General features: G+C 38.0%; 2 protein-coding genes and 2 long non-coding RNA genes across 4 annotated transcripts; 2 read left to right on the top strand and 2 right to left on the bottom strand.

Annotated features, from left to right (window-relative positions):
• Positions 1–822: 822 nt before the first annotated feature.
• On the top strand, positions 823–8860 carry nup85 (nucleoporin 85). The gene is made up of 19 exons (XM_042505703.2): positions 823–1026; positions 2067–2157; positions 2254–2410; positions 2506–2576; positions 3062–3105; positions 3323–3392; positions 3515–3636; positions 3743–3877; positions 4673–4795; positions 4935–5066; positions 5156–5262; positions 5379–5462; positions 5577–5642; positions 5952–6103; positions 6224–6341; positions 6601–6701; positions 7189–7340; positions 8220–8321; positions 8655–8860. Exons 1-19 carry the CDS (start codon positions 994–996, stop codon positions 8751–8753), a joined length of 1959 nt encoding a protein of 652 aa, XP_042361637.2. The 5' UTR covers positions 823–993; the 3' UTR covers positions 8754–8860.
• On the bottom strand, positions 1052–5245 carry LOC121957176 (uncharacterized). Its single transcript, XR_006106736.2, has 3 exons — positions 5091–5245; positions 4644–4777; positions 1052–1973 (listed from the first exon to the last, which is right to left on the bottom strand). It is a non-coding gene; the product is annotated as an uncharacterized LOC121957176 (long non-coding RNA).
• A 54-nt stretch (positions 8861–8914) lies between the features above and the next one.
• Positions 8915–20597, bottom strand: gga3b (golgi associated, gamma adaptin ear containing, ARF binding protein 3b). Its single transcript, XM_042504765.2, has 17 exons — positions 20507–20597; positions 19358–19442; positions 19197–19272; positions 19017–19115; positions 18515–18638; positions 18328–18431; positions 18035–18115; positions 17759–17896; positions 16296–16377; positions 16081–16206; positions 15715–15963; positions 14198–14280; positions 13965–14098; positions 13441–13724; positions 13142–13311; positions 12069–12179; positions 8915–11982 (listed from the first exon to the last, which is right to left on the bottom strand). The coding sequence occupies exons 1-17, from the start codon at positions 20544–20546 to the stop codon at positions 11872–11874; spliced, it is 2097 nt and encodes a 698-aa protein (XP_042360699.1). The 5' UTR covers positions 20547–20597; the 3' UTR covers positions 8915–11871.
• On the top strand, positions 14609–15852 carry LOC148186491 (uncharacterized). Its single transcript, XR_015774900.1, has 3 exons — positions 14609–14927; positions 15058–15092; positions 15652–15852. It is a non-coding gene; the product is annotated as an uncharacterized LOC148186491 (long non-coding RNA).
• Positions 20598–20637: the final 40 nt, after the last annotated feature.

Genomic DNA, 20637 nt, shown 5'->3' with positions numbered 1-20637 from the left:
ACGGTGCTTATTTCAGAGAGGATGAACTCCACCTCCAACATGTAATTATGGCAAGTTGGGCAGTATGATTATACATACTGTGAGACAATAGTGGTTTAAGATCCGGTTTGCTTTCGACTTTCCACCCAACCGGTTATCCTTTTAGCACTTTTTTTTTTTTTTTTTTACTTATAAGCTGCTATTCATTCATTCATTAATCAACTGGTTGGTCAATGGAAAATCAGTTGTCAACTATTACTATTATTATTTTTACTAATTTTCAGATAATTTTATTTTACTTTTTACTAATTTCTTGATAATTTTGAGCATTTTCCCCTTTCCTTTATTTTTACTTTCTTTCTTTCTTTAGCATCATCATCATCATCATCATCATCATTATTATTATTATTATTATTATTATTATTATTATTGGTTAATTTTATTTTACTTTTTTACTCATTTCTTGCTAATTTGGGGTTAATTCCTTCTTTCCTCTCTCATTGCCTTCTTTCAGTGTTCAAGACAATCAAGAAAATTTGCTGAGGTTTTCAGAGGTTTCAACAATTTATGCATATATTTAGTTATTTTTAATGCAAAGCTAGTGTATTTGCATATCACACCAAACAGACTTGTGAAAATATCTGTATGTTTGTAGGTGGATAAAATAAAGAACATGTGTTGGTAATACCTCTCTCTTTTGTATGTAAACAAAATTACCCAGAGCTGAAGAGTTATTAATCACATGTGCTAATATATGTATTAAGTGCGTGCTCTTAAGTTATTTAACTATATATCGGGACAAATCCACATCATGCGCCAAACACAGCAGCTGGGAAAAAAAACAGGCAGGAGGGTGGCCAGCTGTCGGTGACGCCATCACTCATGCGCCGAAGGGCTTTCCAATGAATGATTGAGGCGCGTAAGCAGCTCGGCACCTGTAGTTCATGGCGTGTAGTCTTTACAGCTAAATAGTTTATCATTTATATTTTATCGTATTGATAATATTGTTCCCAGATGGAGGAACTGGACGTTGAGCCGGCAACCACCGTAAGTAACCGCTGCAGCCGAGTTTTCTCACTTAACTTCTCCAACAACAGCGATGCTAACAAGCTAACAACCGCAAAAACATCACAGTCAGTCTCAAACAGCCAAATTAAATTATGATATAAATACAGAAAAGTTACCTAACGTGTATCAGACACATAAAAAAGTTAATAACCGAAACACAGACGTTTTAGAAATACATTAAAAGTGTCAAAGTAGTAAGAATGTAGCAAAAGTTCCTGCTAACAATTAAAGTAAAAGAGGTTTCATTCATATTGAAACGTTTCTAATTTTACTTTTATATTTAATTCTGATTTCTCAAAAGTTAAACAGTGATGTAGATGTTTACTGAGGTCTAATTTTACACATGTGCTGTGAAAAGATGTTACTAAATTTATACTTTACTTTCTTTTTCAGATTGTAGTATTTACTATCGATATATTATATTTGGCTGTTATAATTACTGTGACAAAGATACTAATGCATTTTTCCTCATTAGCCCTTTGAAACCTGAACAAAATTATTTTATTTCTTCCAAAAAACGAGGGGAGAAGGCATTAATGGCCCAGTAATGAGCAAGAAATTACCAAAAAATTACAAGAAATTATCTGAAAATAAGATGTGAAAAAAAGGAAACAAAGAAACAGAAAATTACAAAAAAAATGTATTGAAAAAAATAAATGTATATTTATGATAATTAAAACTAAGTTTTCTGGACATTTTTCCTAATTAAAAAAAATAAAAATCTACTAATTGTCTCACCCTCAGTCCCCGCCACTTATATTGTGCGAGCATGTCAGACATATAATTAGAGCCATCATCATATAGAGATTAAATATTGGAAACACAACTTTAAAATTAATTTTGTAACTTACTGGCAACCAGCGATGGGATATAAAAACTGGTGATCTGAGCTGTCCTTTTGGTTTGGGTTAGAAGAGCTCTTGAACCTGAAAAACACAATTTAAGTTGATATTCAATTTGTATCTTACCATCACCTGTTTTAATTGATCGTTTTAGTGTCTTCTCTTTTTTAAATGCAGAATATTCCTGCAGCCAGTGATGGGAAGCATTTGGGGTTTGCATGGGGTCCAGGTGATATTCTTGTGTATGAGACCCTTTACAAAGCATCAGGTATGTGTATAATGATACAAACCCCTCTTTAGGTTTTAACAATCTCTTTTTTTACCTAATGCATGTTAGTTATCACCCTCTGTGCTGCACATTCAGGTGCTAAAGGATCAGGCTGCTCCTTCATCCATGAGGTCAGGAAAGATGAGGACATATATTCCCCCATTTTACGCAAACTCTTCAATGAGTCACATCACATCTTTGTCGGCCTGCAGACGATTAAAGAGGACCTCCCCAGCAAGAACAAAAAACCCCAGTAAGGCCACGTGATGGCTCTTTTCCTTTGACTATTGCTTTTCAGAGATGTGCATCTTAGCTTCAAACAGCTAACATGATTTGTCTGCTCCTTAGATTTGTCAGCATCAGTAAAAACTACAGATCTGTGATACGAGCCTGTATGGAGGAGCTTCAACAAGTTGCAGGTCAGAATTTTGAAATATTATTTTGATATACTGAAACTGAAATGTGTTTCGAACATGTAAAAAAAAAAAAGGAAAGGAAACAACATTTAAACATGCACACACATACACACATGTCCGAAAATGAGGGTTATTTTCTTAAACTATAAATAAACTATAAACTATACAGACCATATATATGGTCTGCATGTATGTAATGTGGATATTTACATTGTTGTTATATAAACTATACAGATCACATGTGTAAACATATCTACATTGTTTTTTTACAGAAGAGGGAAGGTAGAAAAAGGAAATACAATAAAAAATACAAAACAGTACAAAATAGATTAAACAAGATTTACAAAATACTGTAAACATCTGGTGGGGGACTTCTTCGCCCATGTACCTCATGAAAATCACATCCTTGTACATCTTTTTAAATTATTTTGTTTTTTAATGTGATTATAAAGGGATAATCAAAATTTGCATTTCTGTCTTTTCTGCAGTTTCTACGAAAGATACAGACGTGGCCAATCAATATGGAAATCAGGTATAATCTGACTGTGTGTTTATCTGAGCACCACATGCAGAGACATATACACTACTACTATATTTAAAAACTAAATCATCTTTACAAGTAAAGTTACAATTAATGTTAAGGTATTTATGCAGAGGAATGAATGTTGATGTTTGACTGAAATTTACTTTTGGATTATTCGTTCTCACTGACACTTGTCCTAACTTCGTCCTTTGTTTTGGCTTCATAGGTGTCCATTCTGTTGGCCATAGAACTGATCTGGAATCTGTGTGAAGTGCTCTTCATTGATGCTGCTCCTGGTTAGACTTTGACTTTGTTCTTTTAGCTAAACTCTTTATCTTTGGAGTTTATAGCTTGACTTTGAGACTATGACAGCATCCAAACAAACAAGTCAGCTGTGTGTTTGTGTGTTTCTCCTCAGCGGGTTCCCTGTTGCTCCACCTCCTAGACTGGGTACGGTTACACAAGGCCGACGTGGATGAGAAGGCCAGAGAAGTGCTGCAAAGTGAGAGCCCCGCTGAGCACCACGACTACTGGGATGTGGTAGGCGCAACACACACGCACAAGTTTATGTTTCTGAAACACCTCTCGCCCTGATTCTGAGTGTGACATTTCAGCGATGACATGATTTCGTGTCGGGGCTGTGCAGGTGGTGAACTATGTGCTGCAGGGCAGGTTGGAAGAAGCCAGACAGATGCTGGTGAAGCAGGCCACACTACAGCCTGCTGCCAGGAACATGTACAAGCTGATGGACACTCTGCTCAGCAAGATGCCCTTCTACAACGTAAGATCGACTTTCAGCGGGTTATCTGGTTTTGTAGCTTCATTCATTGGCGAGATGGGATTTGCATTATGACCTCATGAAAGTACTTTCAGTTCATACTTGGTTAATCAGTTCTGGCCAATTATAAGCCAGTTTCAAAAACACAGAGGTTAGGACTGATGAAATAACACATAAGCATGAATGTCTTCTTAATATGCAGAAGTTTCACCTTTAATGTGTAAAGCAGTTGAATAGAAAGACACCTAAATTTACTCTACCGCTGTTTTTATTTGATGCATCCTGTGTGCGTAAAGATGTCATTAGAAATGTTGGATGTCTTAAGCTGATCTGTGGTGCTGCCAACGGCATATTATAGAGTAAAGAAATCTGTACTGGCTACAGCTACATCCATCCAATTCATTATTTATGTTAACCTGCTATAATTCAGCCTGATGACATAAACCTGTTTTTTGAAATTCTTGATTCCTTTAATTGAAGTTTTTACAAAGATATTCACATGGATAGTTTGAGTAGTCTTATGATCGTATAATACGCTGCTGCTGCTGCTGACAAAACTGCATGTCATGGATAATCTTTTAAATCTGTATTTTGCTCACGCTGTGGATAGAAAGAGTTCAAATCATCCTGATGTTGCAGTTCCTAACCGGCACTCCTCTCTCACTTCACAAATATCATTCAAATATAGTACTTAATGTTACATCAACTTTGACTTTTGCACAAGTCAAACTCAATATTTACTCATAAAACAGCCAGTGGAAGCTTTTACCTTTTGATCTTTGTGTGATGATCCGTCAGCCTGGTGGCACTCAGACGCTGACAGAGTTTGATGTGAAGTGGAGACACTGGCACGAGGAGGTGGACCGATGCCTGCAGGACAACTCGTTCGCCAGCAACCGACACCTGGAGATCATCTGCAAGGTTAGTGCCCTCAGCAGACCCAGCTGCTATCCATCTACCTTTTACATGTACGGATTATGTGCAATGATAACTGTAGTATATTATACATGCAATGAGGAATGAGAAATTTAAAAAATAATTTAATTTTATGTAATTTTAGATCCTTTTGGGGGATGAAGATACTTTGCTGGAGCACAAGGAACTACTGAGCACCTGGTACCACTTCCTGGTCACTAGACTGCTCTTCTGCCACCCGACAGTCAAACCCACTGAGTTACACTACTATGCACAGGTAAACTACAGCTGCACTGCTCACCATTCATGGTCACTGCGACTGCATTCCTCTTATTTATCTGTGTTGACTCTGTCCGTGTGCTGCAGTCATGCATGACGATGTTTCTGGACTCGAGGAGCGTCCCAGAGCCTCTGGACAGCATCCTATTGGCTGCCTTTGAGTTTGACATCCATCAGGTCATCAAGGACTGCAGGTAACATGCAGGATTACATCCATCTGTAAATGTACACAAGACAGACAACAAATACTCGTTGAGGATGTAAACTTTTTTTCCTAATTTCCTAATTTCTCCACCATGTGTCTCTTCAGTATTGCTCTCAACAACTGGTGGTTTGTGGCCCATCTGACAGATCTGTTGGATCACTGCAAACTCCTCCAGTCTCACAATCTACAGTAAGGACTCTGTTTGGCTGCGTTTGTAACTTGCATACACTTTAAACTGGAGATAAGAAGACAGCACACTTTAATCGTCTAACATTTACCATGTCATTCTGTGTGTGTGTTCAGCTTTGGATCCAACCTGAGAGAGTTTCTTCTGTTAGAATATGCTTCTGGTCTCTTCACTCATCACAGGTATGCTCATTTAAAGCCACTAATTATCCTTATGGTATGAAAATTGTGTTAATTGATGCATATAATTACTGTTTTAGATTTTTGTGCAAAGTATGAAAACTTGTTTAGTCTTGACACGTGGCTTTTCTGTGTGCAAATCATGATTATTTTTTATCAATTCATGTTTTTATGATTTCTTATTTACTCTGTTAATTAAGCGCTGCCCTAGAATGTGTCAGTCGAAACCAAAAACAGCATCATGATATCTTAATTTTTGCCTCTCCAAATGCCTTGAGTTATAGGATGTTTTTCGTGTATGTTTGCGTAAAGTCTGTGGCAGCTCGCCGTGGATTACTTTGACAACTGCCCAGAGTTTGGCCGTGTCTACTTGGAGCTGCAGATCGAGCGCGTTCCTTTGGACACGGAGCGCAAAGCCCTCAAAGTGCTCAGAATCTGTGAGCAGAGGCAAATGTCAGAGCAAGGTAGCACTTTTATTCTCTCCTATCTACCTGTCTTACACAAACACACATTAATATATAGTCATGCGTTTTTCCACTGCAGTAGGAACTTAAATCTTGATTTTTTTTTTTGCCCTCATCCAGTGCGGAGTATCTGTAAGGTCATGGCTATGCGGGCTTTGAGGAACAACAGACTGGGCTCTGCTCTCTCCTGGAGCATCAGGGCCAAAGATGCAGCTTTTGCAACCCTCATTTCAGAGAGGTTAGTTCCCTTAGCAACACACTTACTATTACAGTTTTTAACACTGTCTGTGGCTGTGCTGGAGCCGATAGAATAATCAGCAAAAAGTCCTTGTTTCTGCTGTTTTACTTTTGTCAGATCTGGCCATTATTGGGCTGATACCGTTTATTCTGTGGAGGCCTTTTACACAACTTAACTAGCATGAATACGTGTGGTTTGTGGCTTAAGGTCTCATATAAATGCGTCTTTACAACTGGTTTTATGAGTGTGTGAATTTCAGGTTCTTGCAGGATTACTGCGCAAGAGGGAGCTTCTCTGATTTGGATCTTATAGACAACTTGGGTCCAGCAATGCTGCTCAGCGACAGGCTCACTTTCCTGGGTATGAACGAGAACACCACACACACACTCTGCAACATTTTGTGGCGCTGCTGAACTTGTGACTCACAAGTTAAATTCACACATGGAGTGAGGGGACTTTCAGTCGGGGCAGTGTGCCTCCTGGACAGCTTCCCTCCTCGTCTCTTTTAGGCGGTCACATGAGACTCAGACACAGAGACGTGTGTGCACTCAGGGATATAAATAAAGCTACGTGCTGCTTAATGCAACAGCATGTGACAGTGTGATTTACTGGAAGAAAATCAGTGAAAATAGATGAACTATTCATGATAAAAATCTCTTTAGATGCAAGTAAAGTGCATTTAAAGAAATTGCTTTTCTAATGATTATTATTTTTGTAAACTCTATTAAACTCCGATTGTAAACAGATCTTTACATTTGTGAAGAAATGATGCAGAGTTCAGAGTTTTATACTGTGTGATAACATCTATGTCAACATTAGCTTGGTGATAATTTTTTTTCGCCTCCAGGGAAATACCGTGAGTTCCACAAGCTGTACGGAGAGAAGCGCTTCAGCGAGGCGGCCAAGCTGCTCCTCTCCCTCATGACGGCAAAGATCGCCCCCCGCAGCTTCTGGATGACTCTGCTGACCGACGCTCTGCCGCTGCTGGAGCAGAAAGAGGTCCGTCACCGTACGCAGTGTCCAGTATACTGAGGATTCAGACACAATTCTGATCATTAAAATCACAAGATTCAATAAAGATACAAAGATACGTAACAGTTACATGAAAATATGAAACCGTAATGTTCTGCCGCATTACAATAAACCCGTCATTGTGTTTTGCTATAAGACAAAATAAAGATAAAAATGATAATCTACACTGAAAATATGCTGTTTTCAAATTAAAATTAAATGTTTATTATTAACATTCCTCTTTTCTATAAAACATCAGAAAACAGTGAAATTGCATTTAAAAGTGCAAGAGATTCAGGTGAAGCCTTCAAATATCTTTTTTTGTTGTTTGACTAACCCCAAAATATTCAGTTTGTCAAAGAAGATTAAAAAAACAACAAATATTCATTTTTAAGTAGCTGTAAAAAGAAAATACTTGGCATTTTTCCTCAAAAAACAATATAAAAATGTATTGATTATATCAAAATAGCTGCAGCTCTGAACTGAATTTTAGCCCATTATTTCTCAAAGACATTTCTGGAAGTTTTTAGGATAGACATAAAGGGATAATATTTGGTATCAGACCGATCAAAGTTTTAGTGACAAATTTTGGTTGCATAATTGATGCAGCTTGAATTACTGCATGTTCATCGATTTATTTGAGCATATGCCTGTCTGAGACATGATCATGCATTTTCAATTACTGGTCTCGAGACTAAATCAGAGAGTGAATCTTGCTTTTCTTTTGTGTCTTATGACAAAATTACTTTTATAAAGTATACTTGTGTCACACATGGCGACAGAGCGAATGAACTCAAGAAGAACAGACTGCTTGTTTTTCTGTGGACTTTTTAAAGTAAAAGTTGTCTTTGTTTTGGGAATTTTTAGGTGATCTTCTCAGCCGACCAAACCCATGAGCTGATGTTCTGTTTAGAGGAGCTCACCTCCTCACTGAACACCGCAGCTCCCGGCACAGACGGGCCCATGCAGGTACGCATCGTCTCCTCACATGATCGCGCTCAGGTGCTGGTGTTGTTGCTCGTCATTGTTTATCAGAGAAACTTTTAGCTTTTAGTTGCTGCTGCAGTATTTTTTGCCCAGTAAAAGTGTTGGTCTCTGCAGCTGCTGTTGACAAGTGAGAGCTTAATATTAGGTTGGTGTTGATGTTAATTTGGTGCTGCGGTCTGAATGAACATTTGTGAAACCATGTTCATCTTTTGCACTTTAAGGTTAACTCCTTGAGAACAGCTGATGCATTGCTTGGCTTGTAACACACAGGACTAAAACCTGAGTTTTTCTGAGTGAGTGTATTTGTCATTTCAGGATGAAGAAATAGAGCTTACCAAAGTGGAGCTGCTGAGACTCGCTCTGGCCAGGAATCTGGCGATGGCTATAGTCAAAGAGGGAACTGTGGAGGCATAAATGGTGACATTAAAACAAAGCTCTTCTTTTGCATTTTTTGTATTGTATATAGAATTTAAGTGATCAAAATGTGCTCTTTGATAATAAAAAGATTTTCATGATGTAAACTGTTGTATAAATGTGACTTTTTAGTAAGTTATTTAACCTCAGGACATCAGACATCCATTGAAAGATTTATTTTTTCATGTAGCGAACAAATGGCACATTATACAGTATGTACAGACCTAACACTCTGCCGACATCTGCACGTCACATGTTCACGTAACTCGTCATACAACAAACAGTAGGTACATTACACACTATGTACATCAAACACACACTTCTTCTGTATCCGCATGGCGAGCTGAGGACTATCAGAGAAGGAACCTAAAGGCGAATCGGTTGGACTGATTTATGAAAATTTACTCACAGCTCGGTTCCACTCTGTCCCACACAAGTTATCTGTCTGCTGACATATTTCCCTTTCGAGCTGCTAAATTTTAAATTCAGATTTTCACATTTTTTAGATTCAGTGATGCACTGAAATACTAAAACGGAACAGAAAATAATAAATACGACAAAAATACTCCCCAATACTTACACTAGTAGACACGTCTTTAAATACGGAACAAAATATGAATACCTATTGCCAAAACCATAAAACCTTTAATTTAATTTTAAAAGAAAAATCAATCACAGGAAATAAAATCCAGAGTTTGAATCAGTAGGCTCAAGTTATAACGACATATTTAACATTAAAAATTAACCATCTTAAGTTGTTTGCCTTCACAGCACAAAAATAAATAGTGTTGGTTCACTAAAACAGGGAAATATTAACTCGTAGAACTGATAAAAACAAGTTACTTAACTGTGTCAAAAATCTTAATGTCTGAAATAATCAGTTTGGTAAAGTACTTTCTACTTAATGGATTAATTTTTAAATTTAATCCCAATTAATCCATTTCTCTCTTTTTAGGTGACCGGGGATCTTTAGGGGAAAAATACCGCTGTGTCAAGTTTTTCTGGTCAAATCGATTATGTCTCACAAGTTGTTGCTATGGGTTGATACTGTTAATTACAAAAATTTGGGGCTATGTGTAACCATTTTTGACCATTGAAAAATTAATAAAAATGGCCAAAAATCCAACCAACAAACTGCATCAAGACACTGAGACCTTAAGGAACACCATAGAAAAATCAGTGCTGTGGTCTGGTATCAAAAACGTTTTGATATTTAGAGATTTCTGTACGAATTGGACGGCAAGTACTTCTGGATAATGCAGAGAAATCCTCTTGTTTACATAATACTAATTTAAACCAATCATCCTCTACATGTCCGAGGCCTCCAGTCCTTGGTTGTAACATTTCATGAGTCTGATTACCACAGATTATATTATTATTTATATTATTTATATTATATAATAGGTCATTTTACACAGTGAGAACAAGGTTTTAAAAAATGGTCTGGGACTAACATCACACTTGAATCAGGTTCATTTAATCCACGAGTCTCAGCTTTCTAGTCATACCCAATTAATGCAATTCCAAGACTGTTTAGGGATTCCAGTACTGAAATGTTTAAATAAAAATGAAATTTTCCCTGCAAGCAAAAAACTAAGATTTTTTTTAACCAAAAACTGCATGGGGCGAGCATAAAGTGAACCTGTTTTAGTTCAGATATCAGGTGTAGTTTCAATGGGGTGTAGCAATGGTAGTTTCTTCCCTTGCCAAAACTGTGCCCAATTTTGGAGTGTTTTTTAGCACCCTTGCTGACGAGCTAGCATAAAATGTCTGGCACCAAAGAAACCTTAAATTGTCTATTTTAGGAGTTGACAGATTATCAGCCTGGTCAATTATAGAGGCCGATATTTGGTATTTCGCCAATTATTTGTGTCTGCGTTTAATTTGAATGTTTTATGATAAAATTAATTTATTAAAAAATGCGCATCCTGGGCTTCTTTGCAGCTGTGTCTCTCACTCTGGTCTGTTTTCACTCACCACTCTGTCTCACTTTATGTCCACATCTCGATCTGCACTTAAAAAAGATCCCAAAGTGCATTATGGGAGTTTTTCAATCAACCAACACCAGGAAAGCCAGTCTGTAATACATGCAAAGAAAGTGTCAGCATGGGAGGACCTTTTACTTTGTAAAACCTCAGGGAGCTATTTTCATTTATTCATTTTTTATTGAAATTTTTTACTGAACTTAATTTTAAAAAAAAAGTTTCTGGGAACTTGCTGTATATGATGTTGAAAGTTTCAATTTTGATTAAACATTTGGTAAAGGTATTTACACAAAGTTTCTTGCTGGTGTTTGTTCTTTTCCGAATGCTAAATTATGACAGAGAGATTTTCATTTTTTTGTAAATGCATATCAGTTCCAAATATCGGTTACTGGTCTCATTAAATACTAGTAATTGGTAACAGCCCCGGACAACCGATATCGGTCGACCCGTTAGTCTAGTTTAATAAGATCCAACTATATTTGCAACAACCTCTTAAACAGTAATGTCAGTCAAGATCGCTGCTGGTCCTGCTGGTCTCTTACGGTTTACTTCATCCAAAGACTTTTCAAATTTTCGAATATATTCAAGTATGTTTTCTGTGGTTTGAGAAAGTGCTCAGCCAGAGGAATAAATGAATATAAGCACAACTGTTGTATCTTCAGCTCTGTTCTCTTACAGCTTAGTTTCTTTTCAAAAAATCATTTTATCTGCTGCAATCTAGCGCTTCAGTAAGGGGCTGAGCTCTAATGCTTTGATTATTCATAGTACATTCAAGTCTGTTATATTCATCTCGGGGTAAATGCATTAAAATATTCATCTTAATACCATCGACCTGTAAACACCCCGACCGTCTTACTTGCCAGTGTATATCTTTAGTTTGTTAGCTATCTGCAGGAAAGTGTACAAGCATTGTATAAATACAACTGTAGTATCTGCTGTTTGTTTCTCGCTGCCAGAGGCCAAAAAATGAACAACTACAGGAATGTGAAGCTGAAAGGTAGAGTGCGGCTGAATCTCCCCACCTCCTCTCTCTCTCTCTCTCTCTCTCTCTGGGATGGATGTGAACACACACACACTCACACATCCCTTCATGGAGTACAAAGCAGTCTGTCCCTGCTGAGTGATCCACACTTCTATAGATGACCCCACGTCTCTGGTGGGGGGAACTGGTCCACCTCTCCAACCTCGTTGCACAGACGATCTCCTAATTTGAAAGACAGCTTGTAGCGCAGGCGCACCTTCTCCTGTGAACACAAAAAAAGGTATTTTATCAGCATCATTGAAGCTGTTTGGCTACAAAATTCTTTGTGGCTCTTCAGTGTTATGTCACCTTTGATGGGTTGGCCAGCAACATGATCTGGGTGATGGAGGCTGGAGGTAGGATGGGGTTAAATGGTGCCAGTTCTGTTCCTGACGGAGGCTGCAGCTTCACCTTCATTGACTGGTGGAGAACGAAAGATGTCAGCACTTCTCTGCCTTTAAGGGTGACCTTTTCAACCTGGACCCTATTTTCTCGTGTTTCTGTGTCTAAGTGACTAATGGAGACAATAATGTTTGAAACTGGTCTAGTATTAGATTGGCTGAGAAAGTCACAGTATAGCATGTGGAAAGAAAGTTTGAAATGTCATATTACATTTTTTCCCCTTTTTCACAAACTGACTTTTTTTTATTGTGTTTTTCGACATGACTTTTTTAAAAAAAAAAATTCAACATACTTCACGACAGCTTTTTTCAACATATTATACTATGTATGTTTTTACAACACACTATGGCTTTTTAAATGCTTTTTTTCAACATGCTATACTATTACTTTTTTCTGCATTCAAAATGACTTTTTTTGACATACAGTAGTATGACAGCAAGTCTTTTCTAACATGCTATATGATGACTTTAAATTGTTTTTTTACATGCTCTACTGTGAGTTTTAACAAACCTTTTTTTGACTATATATACTATTAATTTTGTAGTGGGTTTTTTTCAACAAACATTTTTACAACTATACTACAATGACTTTTTTGACAAACTATAATATGACCTTTTTTAACAGTTTTTCTGACATACTATGTCCTGTCAATGTTGTTTTGGACATGCTTCACTGTGACTTTTTTCAACATACTATGTGTTTTTTAAACAACTTTTATGATAGAAAAAACATGGAAAAACAGGATCCAGGCTGACAAATATTAAAGTTAACATTTAAAATAAAAAAATCACATTTTTTAAGTCAAGTGTTACCTCACAGAGGGTGGCTGAAGGATAATAACACTATTAATAAACAAAAAATCTGTAAACATCCATCTGATCTGACTATGTTAGACTGCTGATTCCTCATATCAGCTGTGGTGAAACACCAAACACTGCAGATACAACAACACATGAATCGACAGATGCAAATGTCTCTACCTTGGGCACAGCAGCTTGCAGTACCACATTGTGAACAAGCAGGGGCGCTGTATTGAGCATGGACACCACCATTACCAGTACGTCGGGCCTGCCGGGGGGACAGTCAGATGCAAAGTTGAGGAGCATGCGAACACCGTCCTTATCGTAGGCCGTCACAGGCAGCACTTTACCTGAAGACACACAGGACACAGCTAATCAGGAACAAGCAGATATGAGGTATTAAAAGAGTTTACATCCAGCTGTGTAAGTTTTTATCGTTAGAGCATTAAGTTCATTATCCACCCCTCTCCTGTCCTTACTGGGTCTGATGGCCTCCAGAGGGACGTGCACATTGCTCAGGGAGACGTCTGCCGCTCTGGCCGGGCTGCCCTGGAGGGGAGGGTGGCACGGGGACAGAGAGCGGAAAAGAGGGCTGCCAGGAGCTGAGCCCAGACTCTGGACCTTGACATGGGACAGAGCAGGAGAGCCGGGCATCGTACCCTGCAGAAGTGAGGGTGAGGAGGGAGAGCCTTGCCCTGGTATGAGGGGAGGTGCTGCTGCGGGCATCCCAAAGTTTCCTCTGGCTGTCATCTGGCTGGATAAACTGAAAATCACATTTGATAAAGTGCTTTGTGACCTTTAAGTATTGTTTATTAGTGAGATAGAAGCACCAACATTATTACAGTAAATTTTGTACACAGAATTAATCCTCAAGTCTGTCAATATGCCGACAAACGAGACCATAATTAAAGACAATTCTGTGAAAATATACAGTGTTTGCTATTATTTAAATTGTTATAACATACTGATTTTCAAAAAAACAAAGGAAAGACAAACACAGTACCTCTTGTGATCTGAAAAGCCCATCATGGCCAGGTCTTGCAGGTTCTGCAGACTGTGTGTGACAGCGGCTGGTTCAGCTGGAGGCATCGCTGGAACCGGACAGGCCACGCTGCCAAACATGTCCACGCCTGAAGCCTGCAGAGGAGATGTGGAGATAATTTAACCTCTGCGATTACACACTGACCAACAAGCTATGGTTTGGTTCAAGTTGCTCACAAACCATTTTAGATGTACCTGCAATGAAGTCCACTGACTGGACAGATCGCTCAACTTGGGTTTTGGTTGGCTGTTCAGGGAGGTCGGAGGGTCGTTCAGTCCTGAAAGAAGGTAAAGGCATTTGTATCATCGAAATAGAGACATTTTTCATATATATTTATTTTATAGATTTAAATAAAGTTACTTATTTGAAGTTTTTGTGTTTTTTTTAAATCTGGGAGTTCATTAATGCTCTAAATATCACCTACAGAACCTTTAACATAATTAATATTATGTCATGTTTGTTTAATCCATACAAATACCAGAGTGTAAAAATGCTGATTCACATGGTAATATGATGGACCTTTTTTTTAAGTATGCCTTTTTTGACATACTAGTCTATTACTTTTTAAACATTTTTTTAAAATAAGACGCTATAATTTCTTTTCCCCCTAATAAACTATACTATGACCTTTTTTTGACAAATTGTTCTATGACTATTTTCCACAGGTTTTGGACATATATTATTACTTGACATACTACCCTGTGATTTTTCTACCCGATATAATATGCTAGGACTTTTTAAACAGATTTTTTTTTTTTTACAAGCAATACTATGACTTTTTTAAACATTTTTTTCGACATACTACACTGTGACATTTTAAACCCGTTTTTTGACAGACGATATTTGCTATAGATGACCGAGCGGCTCGCGCCTGCCGCTTGCGTAACACCGCGGCTCGCGCACTACGGAAATACTTCACTTGTGGTGGGTCGCTGATCATCGTTATTTATTTTACTGTTAACAAACGTATTAAAACGTACCAATAGTGTCTCTGTGGTCGTCTGAGCATTGATACAAACAAACTTTTTTTTTCCCAACCTGTTTCTCTTTGCAGGAGACAAACAAAAGACGCGCGCGCCTGCACAGCTGGTATTGATTACATTAGCGCGAGACAGCTTCTCTGTCTCTCTACCTGCATCACCTACACACCTTTAGTGCTTCTATAGTCTAAAATTAAAGAAAAAGAATAGGATAACGATAACAACAACAGCAGCAATAATAATAAAAATAATAATAATAATAATAATAATAATAAAATTAAAAAATAGTCGCTCAACAATCAGCTAAACAATGACTTTTTCTCCTTTTTTTGACATATTACCACGACTTTTTTAGAGACTTTTTACATGCTTTATGACTTTTTTGACAGTGTTTTCAACATACTATACTATGACTTTTTTAAAGAAGTTTTTGTACAACTATGAATTTTTTAAAATACTATACTATATACTTTTTAACAGTTTTTTGACATACTATACTATGAATTTTTAAACATTTTTTTAGACAAATATGATTTTTTTTCAACAAACAATACTATAACTTTTTTAACTGTTTTTTCGACATAATGTACACTGTTTTTTTTCCAACTTACTACATTATTAGTATTTTTTTAACATATCATGCTATCACTTTTTTTCCCCACCTGCAGTGTCTCTGCCGCACAGTTTGAGAACTTGTGCTTACTCAGTAAGTCACAGTGGAGATATTGTACCTAGAGACAGCAGCTCATCGTCAAGGAGAGAGAGTGACGTGGAGGCCTTGTCAAGCGGGGGATGACTCGGGCTGCTGCTCTGACTGCCATGGGAACCGGCCAGGCGTCTGGGAGGAGGAGGCAGGACAGGGATGGGGGATGCCGTTGGATTCGTGGGGACAAGATTTGGGGACTGAAAGGGCGGTACGGCAGGCTGAGGAGGGCTCGGAGTGTCGAGGCCGGCGAGGTCGATCAGTGTGTCTGTAGTCTCTGGTGAGCGGAGATTGATTCCAGCAGCTGAATTAATGACACAGCGGCAGGATCTCTGGAGCATAAAGCAATCATGGATTTATGTTAAACATGCAGATTTATGAAAATGTATCTCACCACTTTCGCTGTGAGCGGCTGCAGATCGAGGCTCTTCACTGTCACCGTTGATGGGTTGCCCCTCAACAATCTTCTTGTAGGAGTTGATAACCTTGGACAGGTCGTCGCTGGCCTGCAGGATGTCACCTGACAAGTGAGAGGCTACACATTATACACAGTGATCAAAAAGTCAAGACAGGGCTTCTTAAGATAAAGAAAATACCAAATGAGCAAACCTAAACTGCTGTCATTGTCCTCTGTCTCCGTGGCCATTTTGACAGCAGCACGTCTCAGTTTGTCACAGCGCTCGTAGAGTTCCTGAGAGGAAAAACAAAGGAGGCTCTGTACAGTTTAAATGCCACTGTGACACCAGCTGGTGTTTCGGCAGTTAATTTATCGACTAAAACATCACAGTGGAAACGCATAAAATAACTTTACGTGATCAAATAAGTTTCTGTATTTTGCACTTCATCTCAGGTTGCAATTTGAGTATTGATTGTTTTCCAGTCTGGCTGCGTGTGATTACGTTATTGCAGATGACACTGAAGGATGAAGAGATTTCGCAGGATGACAGAGCTGAGAAAGAGCTGTTTGGGGGATTTCAGACGAGCCAAGTGCCAATATTTGACAGAAGAACAAAATGAAAACGTCTTGTACAAGAGTGTTTGCATTATGAAGAAAATGACATGAATAAAATATTGTTACATCAGGTGTATTTGGTTTTTTTTTCATTTGTTTGCTGTGAGAAGGAAATACGATCCAAATGTCTGGACTTCAGCAAAGTGCAGACTTTGCAGGTGCGTTCCTGGGAACTCTGCCAGCACCGAGGACTGTCCAAATCCACAACTCATCCAGACCACAAGGGTCCTCAGGCAGAGTTAAGACTTAATTGATTTAATCACCCACAATTCATGGCAGTACGGAGGTGACATTTTAGTTTTTGCTGACTCAAAAGAGAAACCCATAATGTAATACGTATTTTAAAAAAAATATCTGTATTAAAACATTACTTGAATCATTTAGGCCAGAATATTATTCAACCACATTGTGATACGTAAATATATAGTAATAATGCCGAGACAGTGAGGCAGATCCACAGATGGATCGATGGATGGATAGATTGATAGATTGGCATAAAAAAATTAAAAAGATGGACAGAATAACCAGTTTATTTAGTCAAAGTCCGTGTTTTTTTCTCCAAACATTTCTGTATCTGAATGTGTATTAGGGGTCGACCAATATCGAGTATTAGTAGTAAATGAGACCGATAACTGATAATTGGAACCGACATGAATTTACAATAAAAATAAAAATCTTTGTCAATATTTAGAATTTGGAATAAAACAAACTCCAAAACTTTGTTTAAATGCGTTTGGAAAATGATTAATCAAAACTGAGACTTTCAACTTCTTATACAAGTTTCCAGCAACTTTTTATTAAGTAAATTGAAAATTTAAATTAAAAAAACAAGTAAATAAAAATAACACCCTGGGGTTTTACAAAGTTAAAGTTCCTCCCATGCCAACACTTTCTTTGCACTATTTAATTCATCAATTTTATTGGTGATCATTAAAATAAAACATTGATACAAATAACCAGCAAAATGCCAAATATCACCCGGACAGGTGTACAGCCTGTACAGAAATATATGAATATCATTGTGTTCACTCCCAAAAACACACGGAGCACGGATACACACCTTAATGATGTCCTTGTCTGAGTCAGAGGAGCTGTCTTTATTGTAGTGGCTCAACATCTCCGTCAGCAGCTTCACGTTGATGTTCACCTCCTCCAGTGTGTTTATTCGCTTCGTTACCTTCTGCACTCGAGCCTCGTCCTGACAAGAACAACAAGACGCAACGTTACTCTGGTCTATATTTCAAAATGCTGATGTCACATGAAGAATATTATAGTAGTATCACCTTGGCAGAACCCAATTTTTGTCCAACAGCTTAATAAACCATACAGCTCTTACCTCTTTCACCATGTTTTTAATTAATCTGTTGGCCTCCTGGAGGTCCTCTGGATTTTTACTGCGGAGAAGTTCAGCAAGCAGCTACACACACACACACACACACACACACACACACACACACACACACACACACACACAACCATAAACACTCAGAACTACTAACAAAATGAGTTATTTCATCCAGAGAACATGATTTATTCAGAAAGGAGCTGTGTTTTCTTTGCTTGTTCCCCTGAGTTACTTTACATTTAAACAGAAGTTTGAATAACAACATTACAGAAGAGACCTCTCACCTTGCCCATGTCCTCGTTGTCAAACACCGGATGTTTAGGTCGTGTCGGGGGAGACGGAATCAGAGTCCTGTCCAGCGGTAACTCCGGGTCGTGTGTCACGAGGCCTGTTTGAGGAGAGCGAGGATTGTAATAAGACGTCTTTTCAAATGCAGGACGTTAGTCGTGTTACTGACTAATCTCAACACACCCTGTCTCCTCAGCGTCTGGTAGGCTTCACTGATCTTGGTTTCATTTGGAAAAGCCACCGTCCAGCTGTACAGCATCTCTACAATCTTTGTCTTCACCTTCTCGGGTGCGCTCTCACCCATGTACTGAAAACAAAAGGTTCGATTTAATTCATTTATTCCAAACATGTAAAAGAAAAAAGAGAAATGATTATACAAACAAGCAAAGAAAAAGAAAGTTTGGTTGACACATTCGAAAAAACAAGTAATAAGGAATACAGACTTTTAATCCCACCTCTTCTCTGTAAGTCATTTAAGTTTAATTAATATCTTCCTTATGAATTTAAACTTATACTCTAATTAATGAAACATATATACATACACCCACATATGCAAAATCAAATATCACAATTTTACATTATTATTTACAGAAAAAAAGATAAACTAGAGGAGAATAAATAAAGGTGATTAAGAAAAGGCTGGATGAGTAGACTTTTCATATGTACGTTTTTGAAGGCTGCTCACCTTTGGAGACACAACTTTAATCAGCTCATTCAAAAATCTGTATTTTCCGACTTCATTATGAAACCTTCTCCCACAGTTCTTCATACACGCCTCCAATACCTGCACACAAAATCATCAAGATGGAGACAAAAGTGTCGATAAAAACGGTGCTGGCTGACATTTAGGCGAATCTTTTCTTACTGTCAGAGCCTGAAGAGCCTCCCATTCCTGTGGTGAGTGGATTTTGTGGACGAGCAGAGTCACAGCTATCTGAGGACTGCAAAACGATAAACCAGATGAGAAACCTTCTCTGAGGCGATTTTTAAAAAACAAACGCATTTAAAAATATTTCACATACGTACCCTTCCAGTTCCTTGTTTATCTGATCACAGAAGCCGATGATGTACTCCCAGTCCTCCTGTCTGTTTGTCGGATGGGTGGCTTTATCTGTTTAAAAAAAGATATTCACAGTAACTTAAAGGTCCCATGTTGTAAAAATGTCAGATTTAGATGTCTTTTTAATATAAAGCAGGTTTAGGTACGATATAAGTATGAATGAAAGTATCATAATGCTAAAGAAATACACACAGCCCGTATTTAGAAACTGTGCCTTTAAATGTGCTGTCAGGATTATTGTAAAGTTGTGATGTCACAAAAATACTATTCAAACTTTAAACATATTAACAGATGATTTACGTCTCTTTTCCCAATGAGAAAAAGTCACAATGAAACACAACACAATTATTATCCATAGAAAATTCTCTATACATAAAAAACAAATATTTTTTTGTATTCCACAAGGAGCTGCGTTATTACATTTTGTCTCTGAAATTAACGAAGACAAAGTCCATGAAGCTTTATAACTTGGCAGAGGGACCTTATGTTGAACCTCTAGAACCCCACGTCATATTATTTTCCTCATCTAAATTGATTCATTTTGTGTTGTTTATTGTATTTAATTTCTTTCGAACCCAGATCTTTCCCTGCTTATTGTATGCATACTTTGTTTCTTGCTTGTCTGACGTCTTGACATGAAAATATTGTCACTGCACAAAGCCATAAATGTTTTTTTAAATTAATTTGTTTCAATAAAATTGGAAAAAAAAAACATAACAATGCATCAATTGTCACCCCCCTCATTGCTGGAGCTCTTTGTATTGTCAGTGCTGCTCATTCATCATGCAGAGCTGTCTGTTTTCTGTCCAACAGCTGCAAGCATCAAACTGTCCAGAGGGACAACCGTCTGCAGAGCCTCTCTGAACAATCACAGAGCTGTCACTGGTAACTGTGACCCACACAGAGTTTAATAAAAGCTCTCCACCCATCCTGCTAATGATGCAGACAGCCGACTGTAGACCAGGAGCCCCTGTTAGCTCCCTGTTAGCTCCCTGTAGCGACTGGAAGCGGCTAACAGCTCCTGTCCTGACGGATTCAGCGCCCTGTCTCCCGGAGCAGCGTATCTAGCTAATTACACATATTATTTAATTCATAAAACGAGATTAATCACTCACTGAGCCAAGATTCAAGCGACTCCCCTTCCTGGTACGCCATAGCACTATAAACATCGCGTGATGTCACCAGCGTGTGCGCGAGAGTCCAAAATTATTGATCGGAATGATTGAAAAAAAACCAAACATAAATA

This window comes from Plectropomus leopardus, chromosome 18 (assembly GCF_026936395.1).
Source record: "Plectropomus leopardus strain MGB_pleo_1.0 chromosome 18, ASM2693639v1, whole genome shotgun sequence".
Taxonomy (NCBI): Eukaryota; Metazoa; Chordata; class Actinopteri; order Perciformes; family Serranidae; genus Plectropomus; species Plectropomus leopardus.
Note: the sequence above shows the minus strand (reverse complement) of the source record. Positions and strands in the feature narration are given on the sequence as shown.